At 47.5% G+C, this 16,801-nt stretch overlaps 1 protein-coding gene across 1 annotated transcript; it reads right to left on the bottom strand.

Moving 5' to 3' along the window:
• Nucleotides 1–398: 398 nt before the first annotated feature.
• LOC119825778 lies at nt 399–13,508 on the bottom strand. Its single transcript, XM_038346884.1, has 8 exons — nt 13,402–13,508; nt 11,976–12,230; nt 11,634–11,757; nt 10,011–10,237; nt 9,471–9,541; nt 9,156–9,260; nt 669–771; nt 399–476 (listed from the first exon to the last, which is right to left on the bottom strand). The coding sequence occupies exons 2-8, from the start codon at nt 12,195–12,197 to the stop codon at nt 399–401; spliced, it is 930 nt and encodes a 309-aa protein (XP_038202812.1). The 5' UTR covers nt 12,198–12,230; nt 13,402–13,508.
• Nucleotides 13,509–16,801: the final 3,293 nt, after the last annotated feature.

Raw genomic sequence — 16,801 nt, 5'->3', positions numbered from 1 at the left:
GCAGAATGACTGTGAAGATGTGTATTTGCCAAGGTACCTTCTGATTGGTTTAATAAAAGAGCTGACTGACCAGTAGTTAGGCAGGAGGTATAGGCAGGACAGCCAGACAGGATGCTGGGAGGAAGAAGGGCAGAATCTCAGGAGACACAGAGAGAAACAAGATGAACATACTGTGTTGAAAGAAGGTACAGACACATGGCAGAAGGTAGATAAGATATATGGGTTAATTTAAAATGTAAGAGTTAGCTAGTAATCAGCCTGAGCTATTGGCTGAGGATTTATAATAAGTCTCTGAATGGTTATTTGGGAGCAGTTGCTAAGACACAGAGACACTCCACCTATAATGCACCTCTGTAGGAATTTTATTCATTCCTGGGACATGGTCTGTAGGGAAGAGGTTACTCGCTCTTCTTGGCAGGAATGGACTCTGCACTGCCAGGGTCATTCTCTGAATCATCTTTAGGTCTAGGCACAGGCTGGAACTTCTCTGAATCGTCTTTAGGTCTGGGCACAGACTGGAACATCTCTGAATCGTCTTTAGGTCTGGGCACAGACTGGAACATCTCTGAATCGTCTTTAGGTCTGGGCACAGGCTGGAACATCTCTGAATCATCTTTAGGTCTGGGCACAGGCTGGAACGTCTCTGAATCATCTTTAGGTCTGGGCACAGGCTGGAACTTGAGTAGGACAGGCGGAGTAAAGATGGAAGCTTTCACAACAGACAATGGAGTCTCATCAGTACTGGAGGGCCCACTACAGGCTGCTGCTGTCCTGCATGGGAGATGGCCAATACATGCCCATGAAGTAGGAAACTAGCACAGAGGGCTGCTAGACATACATGCAATAACAACACAGCTACAAGGTGTCTCCCAAAATATTTCTTCTTCTAGAAACCTCTCCTGTGGACTCTGTTCAGTGTTGTGCGTTAAAGCACTGTTTGTGATTGTAGAGAACCCAAAACACATCTAAATGCCTGTGAAGGACATCTAGAGGAACACAATGCAAACGAGGCTGTCCCGCAGCTGTTTAAAGGAGTGAAAATGTCCCAGTGGCCATACTGTTTTGTTGGCTTCAAACTATGTGGTCCAGACTGGTCTTGAACTTGCAGCAATCCCCTTCCTCAGCCTCCCAGGGGTTGCCTGCTCATCCTTTCAACCTCCTTTGATCAGATCCATTGCTCCCTAACACTTCCACTTGGGCATGTGGAATACATATTTGTAGCAATTTCCTCTAGATTGAAACATTTCCTCCTGGAGAGAAAATCATAAAACTCAATGAATTCCAAAAACTAACAAAAAAGTTGCAAGGGTATACAAGCAGTAGAAGTCTCTAATGGGGAGAGACTCTCAGGCTGGAGAAGGAAGTCCAGCACCACTTCCATGAGGCCTCACCACAACAGGGGGAGCTTTCCAATGGCACAACTGACTTGAGTGGCTCTCACCCCTAAAGTAACAACCATAGATGCAAGTTCACCAAGCTAAATGTGGGTAGAATCATTTCTTTGATCTTCCTCAGCATGTTACCTAAGAGGAACAGGAATTTGCTCACACATCATCCCAGAAAAGTCATACAACTATTTCTGCATAATTTGAATAGCCATACAATATTCCATAACATGAATGCATATTTTATAATATAAAATACATTGTTTATATATAAAATATATATATTTATTTATGTAGTTTATTTATAAAAGCCCTCATAGCCTTGGTTGGCCTGGATTCCTAGAACTTTTATTCTCGAGCAGGCTGATGACAAAATTCTAGCACTATTTCTGCCTGTCCCTCAAGAGTGCTGGAATTAAGACAAGAATTATCATGCCTAGGTTCATATTTATCTCTGTGGTTTTTTTGGTGGTGGTAGTAGTAGTGCTTTTTGTTTTGGTTTGGATTTTGGTTATTGTTTTGGTTTGCTTTTAAGACAAGGTCTCACTGTGTTACCCTGGCTGACTTGAAAATCACCATGTAGAACCCAGGCTGGCTTCAAACTTAGAGATCTGTCTGCCACTGATGCCCCAGAGCTAAGATTAAGGTGTATTAATTATGTATTAAATGTATGCTCAGCCACATTTTCTCGTTTGTTTGTTTTGTTTGTTTTTTGAGACAGGGTTTCTCTGTAGCTTTGGAGCCTGTCCTGGAACCAGCTCTTATAGATGAGACTGGCCTCGAACTCACAGAGTTCTTAAACTCTGCCTTAGAGTTTAAGAGCACTGGCTGCTCATCCAGAGGACCTGAATTCAATTCCCAGCAACCACGTGGTAGCTCACAACCATCCATACTTGAGAGGCAGGAGGCAGGTGAATCTCTCTCTGTAAGTTCAAGGCAAGCCTAGTCTACAAAGTAAGTTCCAGGACAGCCAAAGATACACAGAGAAACCTTGTCTCGAAAAACCAAAAATAAGTAAACAAATCAATAAATCATTTTTTAATCAATGGGGGGAAACACCAAGAACCCTAATACTTAGACAAACAGGGGCTAGAGGGTTGGAGAGATAGTTCAGAGGTTAAGAGCACTGGCTCCTCTTTCAGAGGATCCGGGTTCAATTCCCAGCACCCATATGGCAGCTCACAACTGTCTGTAACTTCAGTCCCAGGGAATCTGACACCTTCACACCAATGCACATGAAATAAGTTAAATAAATTAATTAAAAAAAAGAGCACTGGCTGCTCTTCCAGAGGTCCTGAGTTCAATTCTCAGTACCCACATGGTGGCTCACAACCATCTATAATGAGATCTGGTGCCCTCTTCTGCCATGCAAGCATACATGCAGGCAGAACACTATGTATGTAATAAATAAATAAATCTTTAAAATGGGGGGGAGGTTAGAGAGATGGCTCATCAGTTAAGAGCACTAACTGCTACTCCAGAGGACCTGGGTTCAATTCCCAGAACCTACATGGTAGCTCACAACTGTTTGTAACTCCTGTTCCAGGTAATCCAACACCCTCACGCACATGCAAACGAAACACCAATGAACATAAAATACAAATAAACAAATTTTAAAAAATAATTAGAAATAGGCAAAGAAACCAAATGCACATTTCCCAAATACATACAAATCAGCTGTAAGTTCAGGGAAATGATTGATCATCATTGGTCATCACGAAAAGTAAATCAGAAGCACAGTGAGATCTGCTCACACCCAATGGGACTGCCAGGTAAAGAGATGCTGCTCCTGAGGCAGCCACTTAGGAGGCTGAGATGGCAAGACTGCTTAAGCCTAGATGGAGGACAGCTTGGAGGCGGTTCTCTCCTTCCACCACGGGAATCAAGCTCAGGTCCTCAGGCTTGGTGGCAAGCAACTGTCCTCACTCGGCCCTCTCATCCACCCCCCCCCCATTTTTATTTATTTAAATATGGCTATAAATATACCTAAGTGGGAGAATGAGCACTGGCCTAGTAGACCCTAAGCCTGATCCCTAGTGCAAAAGTTAGAAAAAGATGGGCATGGTGCCCCTTTGACACCAGCACTCAGAGAGGAAGAGGTGGATCTCTGAATTCAAGGCCAGCATGATTTACATACTGAGTTCCAGGCTACCAGAATAATGAATAAGCCATGCTAAGCTTGGTGGTACAGACTGGCAGTCCCAGCCCTTGGAGGCAGGGTCAGAAGGAATAACAATTCGAGTCCAGTCCGGTCACCCTAGCAAATTTCAGGCCAGCCAGGGCTACACGGCAAGGCCTTGTCTCAAAAGAAAGGAAAGGAAGAAAGAAAAAAAGAAAGAGGAGAAAGAAAGGAAAAAAGCTGGGCAGTGGTGGCGAACGCCTTTAATTCCAGCACTTGGGAGGCAGAGGCAGGCAGATCCTGAGTTCAAGGCCAGCCTGGTCTACAGAGTGAGTTCCAGGACAGCCAGGGCTAAACAGAGAAACCCTGACTTGATAAAACAAAACAAGACAAGAACTACATAATAAGTATCGCAGGGTCAGCAAGCGGGTAAAGGCACTTTTCTCCTAACCTGTTTAATTCCGAGCTCACCCATGACAAGGAGACAGCCAACTCCTTGCAAGCTGTCCTCTGACTTTCACACGCATGCCACAGTGACACTATGGTGCACATACACACACTAATGAATACATGTGAATGTTTGAATGGTAACAAGTGTCCCTAGCTTATGGTAAAAATGAACCCTCAGTGTATCACTAGTGAGACTGTATGAGGCTACTTGTAGAGTCTGGCAGTTTCTCAAAACAGTAGGATCCTGGATGTAGATCAGTGGTAGAGTACTTGCCGAGCATGTATGAGGTCCTGGGCTCCATCACCAACACTGTAAAAAATGTATAGACATGTGTGTATATACATATGTATATAATATACATAATATGTTATATATACATTCAATTTACCATATGATCTAGAAGTCTACTCAAGAAAAGTAAAAACTGTGACCTCACTAAAACTTTTCCCAAATCTTTCATCATGTCATTATTCCTAGTAGTCAAAAGTCTTAACTCAGATCCTTATAGCTGATACACAAATAATACACAAGCAGGAGCTGGGGAGTCTTTCAGTCAGTAAAATGCTGCTGTGCAGGCATGGGGCCTGGAGTTCTTCTCCCCAGAACCCACCCAAGGGCTGTGCAAGCATGGGGACTGCAGTTCTTATCCCCAGCATCCATCCAAAGGCTGGGCACAGCAGCGTACATGTGACACTTCCCAGGTTCACAACCAGTCGACCAAACCCCAGGTTCGGTGAGAGACCTTATCTCACAAATAAATGAAAGGCCTAGAGAGATGGCTCAGTGCCCTCACAGAGGGCCAGGGTTCAGTTTCCAGCACCTGCATGGTGGCTCACAACCATCTATAACTAATTCCTAGGCTCCAACATTCTCTTCTGACTTCCTGGGACACCAGGTACACACATGGTGCACAGACTCACATGCAGGCAAACACTTATATTCACAAAATAAAAATCGTTTAAAAGGAAAATGTGAATCGTGATCAAGAAATCTGACTGCCACCTCTACCCTCTGCACACGCGCACACACACACACACACACCACGCACACAAAAATAATAATACAAAGGACTATTACTGAACCAGCAAACAGGAGTGAAGCACCGCGGGCAGGATGCATGGACTTTGAAAACATGGCCGTAAGTCAGACAGACACAAAAGGCCACATTCTGAAGCCAGAGTAAGTGATTCATAAGGATGGGAAGTAGAGTAGTGCTGGGAGCAGCAACTAAGGAACGCTCCAAGTTTTACTTACTTTCTTGTTGGATTTTGTTTTTTTAGACAGGTTCTATCTATGTAGTCCTGGCTGTCCTAGAACTATGAAGACTAGACTGCCTCCCAACTCACAGAGATCCGGCTGTGTCTGCTTCCTGACTGCTGGGATTAAAGGTGTGTGGCACCACACATGGTTTCATTTTTATTTATTTTTGAAACTAAGTCTCCCTCAGTAGCTCAGGCTAGCTTTAGCTTAGGCTAGTTTTGAACTCACAGAAATCTACCTGCCTTGGCCTCCCAAGTGTGCTGAAATTACAGGTGTGAACTGGTGAGCTCTTTCTTTTTTCCTTTTTTGGTTTTTTTTTTTTTTTTTTTTTTTTTTTGGTTTTTCGAGACAGGGTTTCTCTGTGGCTTTGGAGCCTGTCCTGGAACTAGCTCTTGTAGACCAGGCTGGTCTCGAACTCACAGAGATCCGCCTGCCTCTGCCTCCCGAGTGCTGGGATTACCTTTTTTGGTTTTTTGAGATAGGGTTTTTCTGTGTAGCCTTGCAGCCTGTCCTGGAACTTGCTCTATAGACCAGGCTGACCTCGAACGTCTGCCTCTGCCTCCTGGGTGCAGGGATTAAAGGCGTGACCTACCACTGCGCAGCTGTCTACTGTCTTTTTTTTTTTTTTTTTTTTTTTTCTTTTTAAGCAGGATCTCTTCACTTAACCTGGAGCTCTCTGGTTCAACTAGACATGGCCAGCCGACTCCCTGGATCTTCCTACCTCCACCCCAGCACTGAGATTACAAATGTGTGCCACTAGGTGCTTTTATGTCTGTCTTCCAAGTCCTTGAATTTCTTTTAGAATGCTGGGATACATGCATGCCTGGCACATGCTCTACCACTGAGTACACACACCACCAGAACACTTTTGAACCATTTTCATCATACAATTGAGAGGTATCACATACAGAAATACTGCAACTCTTTCTAGAATGTCACTCAAAGCAGAAACTCTGTACCTACCCATAGGCAGTAACTTCTTACCTCCCTCTCCAAGCCACCCCCACCCCGCAAACCACTACTTCTGAATTAACCCAGTCAAGATATGTCTAGCCATATAGTATTTTCTTCTTTTCTTTTTCTCTCCTTTGGGTTTCTGAGATGGATTTTTCTGTATATCTCTGACTGTCCTTGAACTTGCTTTGTAGACCAGGCTGGCCTTGAATTTACAGAGATCTGCCTGCCTCTGCTTCCCAAGTGCTGGGATTAAAGCTGTGTGCCACCACTGACAGCTTAGTAATTTTCCTCGTGTATATGTGTTTGTCCATGGATTGTAGTATGGTTGATAATCCTCTATGAAATGAGTACAGAACGTTTTGTTGACTCATCTTGGACTCAGGGAGCTCATTTCCAGGGGTGTATGTTGTGAATGATGGCGTGAGGACACAGCCATGTAAGTCCTGATTCAGTCCCTGTCCTCAGGCCTTCTGAGGACACACACACAAGTGGAATTAGTGAGCTATATAAATGTTTAACTTCTGAGGAACTGCCAAGCCAATTCTCACAAGTGGCTCTGCTATTTTACATTGCCACCCATGTTAGGCTTTTTGTACCATGACAAAAACCTGAGAGAAATTATTCAAAGAAGAGAAAATTTTGCCTTTAATCTTAGCACCTGGGAGGCGGAGGCAGGCAGATCTCCGTGAATTCCAGGCGAGCCAGGGCTACCTAATGAGACCCTATCTCAAAATAAAAGGGGGAAGCTTATTTTGACTTATAATTTTAGAGGCCTTAGCCCATAATATGTTAATTCCATGACTTTTAGACTCAGGGCAAAGCAGACACATCACAGCACAAGAAAACTGGAGAAAAATCTGTTCACTTCATACAGGAAGCTGCCAAGAGCTAGGCCCAGGGACATGTCCTCGAAGCCCTCTGCCCAAATAAACCTTTCCTTCGAGAAGTTGCCTTGGTCATGGTATTTATCACAACAGCAGAAAACTAACTAAGCCAGGCAGTAGTGGCACACACCTTTAATCCCAGCACTTGGGAGGCAGAGGCAGGCAGATCTCTGTGAATTTGAGGCCAACATAGTCTACAAGAGCGAGTTCTGTCTCAAAATCCCCCCCCAAAAGTTACTTAAAAGAGAAGGTTACGATCAGGAGAGGATGTACTTGCTCCTTTTTTTCCCAGGTTACCATCAGAAAACATGCTTCCTTATTTACCGTAACCTCAGACAGAAAAAGCATAACCCTCAGATAGATAGGACTTTTTCCTAAGCTATCACGGCTGTTTTTGCATATCCTGGGTGCTGAGTGGAGGCTTCCACCAGTCAGAAATATAATCCCCAGGTAAAAGAAAAATTGCCTCCTTGCAAGTTGACTTTTGACCTCCACATACATGTACCCCCCAACACACAAAATAAATATGCAAAAATATAGGAAAAATAATCTGAACTCATTTATTACTTCTGGGGATGTAGAGAAAGTGGTCCCCTTTACTCTGATAGATGGTTTGCCAGTCTTACAAAACTAAAAACATGGACTCAATAGAATGCAAACAAGCCCCAAGGTTGTGGGGGAGGACAGTCAAGACTGCTGGGACTTGCTACCTTTCCACTTAGCTAAAACAGGAGCCTCAGATTCAGGGAGAGACCGTGCCTCAAAGGAACAGGCAGGGAGTGATAAAGACGGACACCCTCCATCCTTTCCTGGCCTCTGTGTGCATGCACAAGTGTGTGCATACATACACATGAATGTACATTCACACAGATGATAGACATAGCAGCCTTAAAAGGGCAAAATTGTAATGCTGGGTGGTGGTGGTACACATCTTTAATCCCAGCACTCAGGAGGCAGAGGCAAGCAAGTCTCTGGTCTACAGAGCAAATTCCAGGACAGCCAGGGTTACACAGTAAAACCCTGTCTCAAAAAAAAAAAAAAAAGAAAAGAAAAGAAAAAAGAAAGAAAGAAAGAAAGAAAGAAAGAAAGAAAGAAAGAAAGAAAGAAAGGCAAGATTATGAAGACAGTAAAAAGTTAGGTGATTTAACTGCCCCAGCGGTATGAAGACCTGACTTCGTAGCTTCAGCACCCACATAAAAGCCCAGGCACAGCACTGCACTCCTGCAGTACTAGAGCTGGGGAATAGCAACAGGCAGATGCCTGGAGCTCACTGACGAGCCAGTCTCGTCAGACTATTACGTTCCAGATTCCACCTTTAATGCCAGCACTCACAGAGGCAGGCGGATCTCTGTGAGTTCAAGGCCAGCCTGGTCTACAAGAGCTAGCTCCAGGACAGGCTCCAAAGCCACAGAGACTCCCTGTCTCGAAAAACAAAAACAAACAAACAAACAAAAGTTCCAGATTCCATGACAAACCCTGTATCAATAATAATAATAAAAGTAGAGAGTGACAGAGGAAGACCTCCCATATTCACTTCTGTCCTCCATACACATGTGCACAGACCAAAAGCAACACATACATACAATGCACGCATATATGCAGACACACACACATACACACATACCAGTGGCTGTCAGGAGCTAGGGTCTCACACAGCAGAGTCTGGCCTTACACTGACCATAAAGGCAGAGATGACCTTGAATTTTTGATCCTTCTGCCTCCACCTCCCAAGAACTGTGATTACAAACTACAGCTCTAGCTCTATAAGTGACTTTTAACAATCCACATTTGGTGAACCCTGCTTTGCAATATGATTCCAAGACAACCCCTTAGCTGCTTCCTTTCAACTGGGCCTGGGTTTGGCCAATCACTGATGTCGTCTACCATTGCAACCACTGATGTGAAGTTCTGGGAGTGGAAGGAGTATCAGGAACTTTTGCCCTTGAGCACACTATCACAGTGCCTGTGAGAGGCAGGACCCCGGCACTGGAACAGAGCCCGGGGTTCCAGGTCACAGAGTCTGTGAGAGGCAGTGTTCCCGGCACTAGAGCAGAGCCCAGGCAGGGGTCCGGATGGAAAGGTGCAATGCAAACACTCACCAGGGGAAGCCAGGGCAATGCAGCTTGTGTGCATTGTTTCCTGCCAAATAGGAGAAATGGAAGCCTCCAGGGTTGAGGACCAAGGGGGTCAGGTCGACCATGTGGCTGCAAGATAGGAAAGAAATGGGGTGTTGGCATTGGGCCCACCCACAGCATCAGCATGCTTCTCTGTAACACAGGTCCAAGGGGCCCATCACAGTCCACACTCTCAGAAATAAGCACAATCATCACCCAAAAATGGTGAGAATTAAGAGGTTGAGAAAAAATAACCATCAAGTCTGGCACTCAAGATGCCCCCCCCAAAGGGTTTTCCACCTCTTAGAAGTTGACGAAAGGCTATTCCAGTTTAATTTCACTTCAGACCTTGAAATATCCAGTTTCTCCATCTACAAGAAACAAAGAAAATCTCAGGACAGAGTGGAAACCGCATTTTTGCCACACAGAAAAGCAGTCCTTACACAGGAAGCAAGAACTAACCCCAGGGATGCAGAGAAGATGGTGGCGGGGAACTGAGGAAGCCCCACCCCAAAGATGCAGATGGGGGCAGAGGAGGGATAACACCCTGAGAGGCAGGGATGGGGATAAGGTGTGAGGCAAGCCTATGGTTTTTCTCCTATTCTCAGGGACATCCCAAGTACATGGCTCATGGAGGACAGAAGGTGGAACTTTGTGCCATTCACCTCTGTAGTGGCCCTCAGCTAGGGAAGCCCCCTCTTATCTGTTTGACCTGCTGCTAGTGCATACCCAAAGCATGTCTGAGAGAAGCCCCCTTCTGAGAGATCTGAGAACCACTGCTGTGGGCAAGCCAGGAGAAGCCACCCTCCTAGCACTGGGGTAGAGCATGTTCCTACTGACCGGCTTGCCAGACAGTGGAGGAAAGGGGCCAAAAACCCTGGGCATAGTATAGACAGGAGGTGATGCAGCCACTACAGAGGCCATGGTGGTGACAGGTAGCGGTGGCGGTGGCAATGGTGGTGGTAATGGAGCTGGTGGCAGGCATGGGGAGGTTGACCGGTCTCGGAAGATGACAGGATCTGCTCTCTTTGGTTTCAGCTTCCTCCTCCTCCTCCTCTTCTTGGCACCTGCATCAAATGGTGTAGTGAGTACTGACCCCCTGGGGTCAGGTGGCTCACAACAACCAGAAACTCCAGCTGTAGGGAATCCAATGCCCTCTTCTGGCTTCTACAGATATCTGTACAAGTACATGGGATACATGCATACGCGTGTGCGTGCGCACGCACAGTAATGCATTAAAAATGCTTAAAATTTTAAAATAAATGTTAATAGAAAAATAATAAAGGCGGCCAAGGAACCAACTCAGCTGGTAAAGTACCTACATCAGAAGCATAATATCTGAGTTCAAAGCCTGATGGTGCATACTTTTAATCCCAGCACTCAGGAGGCAGAGGTAGGCAGATCTCTAAATTCAAGGCCAACCAGGTCTACAGAGTGAGCTCCAGGACAGCCAAGGCTACAAATGAAACCCTGTCTCAAAAAAAGATGAAAAAAATAAGAAAAAAAGAAAGAAAGAAAGAAAGAAAGAAAGAAAGAAAGAAAGAAAGAAAGATCTGAGTTCAGATTCCCACTGCCTACAGAAAACGCAGGGCAGGGTAGGGCAGCACACAGCTGTAATCCCAGCACTCTCAGGGTGGATATAGACAGATGTCTGAAGCCCGCTGGCCAATCAACCTACCCAAATCAATGAGGTTCAGGTTCCGTGAGAGACCTCGTGTCCAAATACAAAGGTGGAGAATGAGAGCAGAGAGCCAGATGTGCTGGTGCCTGTCTTTAGTTCCAGGCACGGCTGGTCTACACAATGAGTTAGTTTCAGAGCTAGCCAGAGCTACAGAGTGAGACCCTGTCTAAAAAATAATAAATTAGCTGGGCGGTGGTGGCGCACGCCTTTAATCCCAGCACTTGGGAGGCAGAGGCAGGCGGATCTCTGTGAGTTCGAGACCAGCCTGGTCTACAAGAGCTAGCTCCAGGACAGGCTCTAAAGCTGCAGAGAAACCCTGTCTCGAAAAACCAAAATAATAATAATAATAATAAATTAAAAAAGAAAAGAAAAGAAAGAGAAAGGGGCCAGCAAGATGGTTCACTGGGCAAGAGTACTTGCTAGGTAAGCCTGACAACCTGAATTGGATCTCCAGATCCTACAGTGGAAGAACTGATTCCTGCAAGTTAACCTCTGACCTCTATGTGTGTGCCTTACACACATACTCGTGTGTATATAGACACAGACAACATAATACTTTGTTTTAGAGCCAGGTGTGGTGGTTTTTCTCCCTTTCTGTCCCCGGTCCTCCTTCCTACTTCCTACTTATCCAGGTAAGTGCAACCTGGATAGGAGAGTTGGGCACTTCAGATGTCACCAACCTGAGCTTCACATATACTGCAATGTTGATGTTAATTGAAATGGGAACAGCGGCCCTGGGCTCATATTACCAAGGGCTCACACCTTCAGTAGTGGATCCTCACCCCGGGAATACAGGTGTACACGGTAGATGCGCCACTTCAGCTGCTCCAGGCGCTGATACATCTCCAGGGCACCCATGCTGTTGCACTGGTTCAGTTCCCCCTGGACAGCACAGACAAACTTCGCCTGCAATAGCGATTGCAGAAAGGCAGGAAGCCAGAAGAGAGTCGCTTGCCTGCTTTATCCCCAGGCTTGGCATCCTTGGCTTCAAAAAAGACCCTTCCGGCTGCCCCAAGCCTCCCACACATCCCACTAGGTGACCTCCCCATCCATTCCTAAGCCAAAACCCCACCCTCAAAAATCCTCCCTAAGAAACTACAGGTGGAGGTGGGGGCCTTCCGCACCCAGAGGCCAGAGAGGAACCCACGCTGTTCCATCTCAGTCTGCTTGCCCTTGCGAACGACCCTCTCCGCCAGCGCTGGGTTGCGGTCCAAGGAGCGGAAGAGGCGGCGCAGCGCGCGCTCTGTGTAGGTCGCAGCTTGCCTCTCGAAGTCGTCCTCGGAGATGAGTTGGCAGAAGGTCACACTCTGGGGGAATTCGTTGTCGTACTCGTCCAGGACTTCCATGGAGAGGGACTACTGGTGGTAGGCTGGTGCTGTCTGGGGACAGAGCAGCAGTCAGGGCAGAGCTCCTGGGGCAGAAGGACCCTCCCAAGGGCTAGGACCAAGGTCCCGAAAGGTGACAAGAGCCCACGGGGAGATGACTGCAGGATGTACCCACTCTCCCTACAGCCGCAGTGCAGGCTCCAGTTCCCCAAACTACCCGCCACCTTCCCAGTCCTATAATCAGGGGGCGGAGCCAGCGCCAGTACACGTGACAATGGCCACCTTTCCAGGCACGCGCACTGGTGTGCTCTCCCTCCCAAGCCTCCTGACCACCCAGGAGGTACCTTGGGGATTTTAATCTCCTTCTGAGCCATGGTCCTCTTCCAGTTTTTTGTTCCCTCCCGACCCTGCCATACCAGTCTGCCCTGGCAATTGAATCTGGCTTCCAGTTCACGGAGGCAATATCCAAAAGGACTTCCTTCTGCCCTCAAAGCGCTTTAACATTGGCTTTTGCACCCTCTCGGTTTCCAGTCCTACTCTGCAGCTTTTACACACGTTCCTCTCCGGATCATGTTCTGATCGCTCCTTCATGACCACTTCTTTTTTTGTTGTTTGTGTTTTTGTGTAGTTCTGGTTATATGGGGAAACCATTGTAGACCAGGCTAATCTCGACCTCTGCTTGTCTCTGCCTCCCAAATGATGGGATTAAAGGTGTATGACAGCATGCCCAGATTCAAGACCACTTTGCTCTTTCTTGATGCCCTCCTGTTCTGTCCTCCTAGCCCCTGTGCTACATTTCTGAAAGTTTTCTTCACCTGCCTCTTGACAGCCAACCTAAAATCTCCGAGGTCCAGCCCCCCCTTAAGCGCCAGGTCCACACCCAAGATATGTACAAGTAAGGACTCGTGGGCATCTCAGAAAGGATGCTTTCGTGCTTGCACGAAAAGCTACTGGCGTGCATCTACCATGGCCACTAGGGAGGATGGATGCCAGCTACTTCTTCATGATCAAAGCCCTCCATCAGCCCTGAGACCTATCTATGTAACAGAACAGTTCCCCTACGGGTGTCAGGACTTGGACACCTAGAGTAGGATTGTCAAGCCAGGGTAAAGGCTATTCCCCAAAGCCAGTCTTGAAGTCTGGGCCTCCTTTCAAGGAGATGGGCCTGACCAACTCTCACTGGATTTTTTGGGGGTGGGGGGGTGGCATTGAAACAGAGTCTCACCATGTAACTCTGGCTGTCCTGAAATTTGAGATGTAGACAGTCTTGTCTTCAAATTCACAAAGATCCACCTACCCATGTCTTCCCAATGCTGGTTCAAAGGCATGGGCCTCCACACCCAGCTTCTCACTGGGTCTTGTAGGGAAAAGTAACCCTGCAAGCAAATTCTGGGAAAGGATTCCTTAAAAGTTCAGCTCCAGCCCTGCCTGGAAGGCAGACATGCTGGACACCTCACTGTCCCTCCTGTTCAGGACATACCCTCCTGTAAAAGAGCAAGCAGCATGGTAAGCAGGTGTCCTCTGCAGGCTTTCTATGGCAAGTCTATTCATCCATCCCAGGCATCCTAATAAGACCCAACATAATGGCTCTGGTGTGTGCCTTCTCATGCCTCCTTCCAAACACCACTCAGAATAGTCTCTCTTCACCTTGTTATCTTCAGGTATTCAGAAAGGCTGAATACCTTGTTCTTCCTGGTGTAGCCAAAGCTGAGTAAGGCACAGAAGCCATTTCCATACAAAGCTGTTTCTCCTCAAGCTCCTGGAGCCCAGAATTTTTATTTATTTATTTATTGGTTCTTGAGACAGCATTACATCATAGATAGCCTCAAATCTGAAGCAATCTTCTTGCCTGGGCCTCCAGACATGAGCCACCACACCTAGAATGGACTCCCTAATCTTAACCTGGGGAGCCAAGAGCTTGAAACCAGAGCCTTTCCAAATCCGGGGTCTCATCGTTGTACTGGTTCCAGCCTTGGAGTATGATCCCCAGAATCCACTTTATTCTCTCAGCTAGGGAGTCTCATCCAACCCTGCCCCAGGAATCCAAGCACTCCCTTTGGGTCCCTCAGGCTTCTCTGCTGGGGAGTGAGAGAGTAGCGTGGGTGGCTGGCAGGGCCTGACAGACGCCCTTTCATCATTGCACTGCTCCCCAGTGGCCCACAGTAGTGCAACAGGGAAAGAGTGTCCAGCAAGCCTGTTGGCCTCTCTGTGTGGGGGTGGGGTGGGATCTTAGACCTAGAAGGCAGGCCTGCCTGGGCGGGGCCGCTGCCTGGGCCAAAGGTGCCCTCTGACCCCAGAGACACAGGCCTGGCTAGAATCTCAAGTTTCCATGGAGATCGGAGTAAAATGAGCAGGGGAAAAGAAAGGCCTGCAGGCCTGAGGGGCCTGGCCTGGGAAGAGAGGGAGGGTTGTAGGTGAAGAGGTGTTCTACAAGGCTGGTCCCAGATGCTTTGACAATATCATTGCACTGCTTCTCAGAGCACAGTAGTGCAACCTAGTCAGAGCACCTGCAGCCAGCAGGCAATAATCATCACAAGGCTGGAAGTTCAACCACCATAGGTGGGTGGGACCTCTTGGAGCACAGAAGGGATTCCAGCCGGGATCCAGTCCTCCTGGTCTTAGGAACTTCAGAGCACCCAAACTTTCCCCAACATGGTTCTGGTTCTGGTGAAAGACACTCCCAGGAGAGAACTTAAGAGCAAGCACCCGAGGGGGCTCACACACAAAGGAGGAGAACCTGCGCTCAGCCCCAGGGGGAGCACAGTGTGGCTACCTCGTACCCTATTTCAGCCTGGAGCTCCTTCTAGAATAAGAGGGATGGCTCACTCCTAGCAGATGAGGCCCTTGGGAGTTCCAGACCTGGTCATTGATCCGTTCCCCCAGTATGAGTTCTGCATTCCATTCTAACAGATTCTTCCGCCGGGAGGAGCAGAACGAGGGCTTCATGCCATTTGGAGTTCCCTGCCGGGAGGGCACCTACCCGGGAGGGCCCCTACCCTCACCGCACCCCCCACCTCAGACCAGCTACTCACATGGACAGACATCACATGTTCTCATGGTGGGGACAAAGCGAAGGTTAGTGGAAGGAGATCCCGGTTGTCGCCTACCCTGTCCTACTCGGACAACTCCGCACCTCGTGGCACCCTCTCGCCGGTGGGCTCCATCTTTAACCTTCTGACAGTCCCCAGGGCCGAGCCCCAGGGCTCAAGCAAGGCACAGCGCCAGCCTCATTGGCTTGCGCCAACACTAAGCTTCGCCTCCTGCACACCTATTGGCTGCTTCTGGAAAGATTTCAAAATAGCCTCCGGGTTCCGATTGGCCAGGCGCCCAAGTTTTTGCTCCGCCGTTTTAACAATGAGTTCTACAAACACTTTCTCATTCATAACTTATGGAAAGGAGCTCTGCCCGCCTTTTCCCAGCTTGCTTTTCTGTAAGAATTGTTGTGATACTCGTGAGGGCGCGTCCATGTTCGCCACACAGCTCACCAAATGAAGGAGGGTGCTAAGATCCCAGGAAAGTGGCTGCCCCACTGGCCACGCCAGCGGTTGAATGGGCCCTCAAGTTCCTTTAGGATGGGACAGTCACCCTAAGACAGTGGCCTTCCCTCTTTCTACCCAGCTTTTCAGAGGGCATCATGAGGAAACCTGGAGAGTCCCTGGCATATGTAAAGGAAGGAAATGTTCTGATGTGGTTGGGATTGGAAACCCCTTTGTGGTTAGATCACTGAAAGACCTTTCTGCGCTGCTAAGTGGCAAAGTTTACAATCACCTAGCACACAGAGCCTGGAGAGCTCTACTCAGGTGTGTGTTGAGGATGGAAAAACGTGCTTTTGCAACTGGCATCTGTGCCTTCTCATGTTTTACTCCAGCTCAATGGCTGAGAGAAAAAAAATTTTTTAACTTTATTTAATTTTATGTATGAGTACTCCGCATGTACACCTGCGTGTCAGAAGAGGGCATCAGATCCCATTGTAGATGGTCATGAGCCACCATGTGGGTACTAGGAATTGAACTCAGGACCTCTGGAAGAGCAGCTGGTGCTCTTAACCGCTGAGCCATCTCTCCAGCCCCCTGAGAAATGTTTTTAGAAACAGAGTTGGTTTTCAATCTTCAGGAATGTTATGTTGCCCAGCTTATTTTAAATTTATGTGTGTGTGTGTTCTGCCTGCATGTCTGTGTGCTACTTGCATGCCTGGTGTCCAGGGAGGCCAGAAGGTATTCAATCCTCTGAAACTTGGAATTATAGATGGTTGTGAGCCACCATGTGGATGTTGGAAATGGTGTCCAGGTCCTGTGGAAGAACAGCCAATGCTCCTAACTATTGGGCCATAATCTCTTCGGTCCCTACAGTACAAGGTCTATCCTGTACCATTGGGGCTGGCTGAGAACTCACTGAGTTCTCAGGGCTAGCCTTGGGCTTATGGTAGTCCTCCTGGGTCTCTGTAGTCATGGGCCACCATACTGTGCCTCTCCATACTGATGCAAAACAAAACACCCAGAAATCCCAGCATTTGGAGAGTGGAGAGAAGAGAATCAGAAGTTCAGGACCAAGACCAAAGACCAGCCTGACCAGCCTGAGCTACTGTCTAAGGGTAGGCCACTCTGGAGAGATGGCTCAGTGGTTAG

The sequence above is a fragment of the Arvicola amphibius genome, chromosome 10, assembly GCF_903992535.2.
Source record: "Arvicola amphibius chromosome 10, mArvAmp1.2, whole genome shotgun sequence".
Classification (NCBI taxonomy): domain Eukaryota; kingdom Metazoa; phylum Chordata; class Mammalia; order Rodentia; family Cricetidae; genus Arvicola; species Arvicola amphibius.
The sequence above is the reverse complement of the archived record's forward strand: the minus strand, read 5'-3'. Positions and strand labels throughout refer to the sequence as shown.

Coding starts and splice junctions, on each gene's coding strand:
- LOC119825778 (XM_038346884.1), bottom strand. CDS start 12,197: ATGGAAGTCCTGGACGAGTACGACAACGAATTCCCCCAGAGTGTGACC. Junction 9,542..10,010: donor CTCCACTGTCTGGCAAGCCG/GTCAGTAGGAAC, acceptor TGTTTCTTGTAG/ATGGAGAAACTGGATATTTC. Junction 772..9,155: donor CATTGCCCTGGCTTCCCCTG/GTGAGTGTTTGC, acceptor TCTCCCATGCAG/GACAGCAGCAGCCTGTAGTG.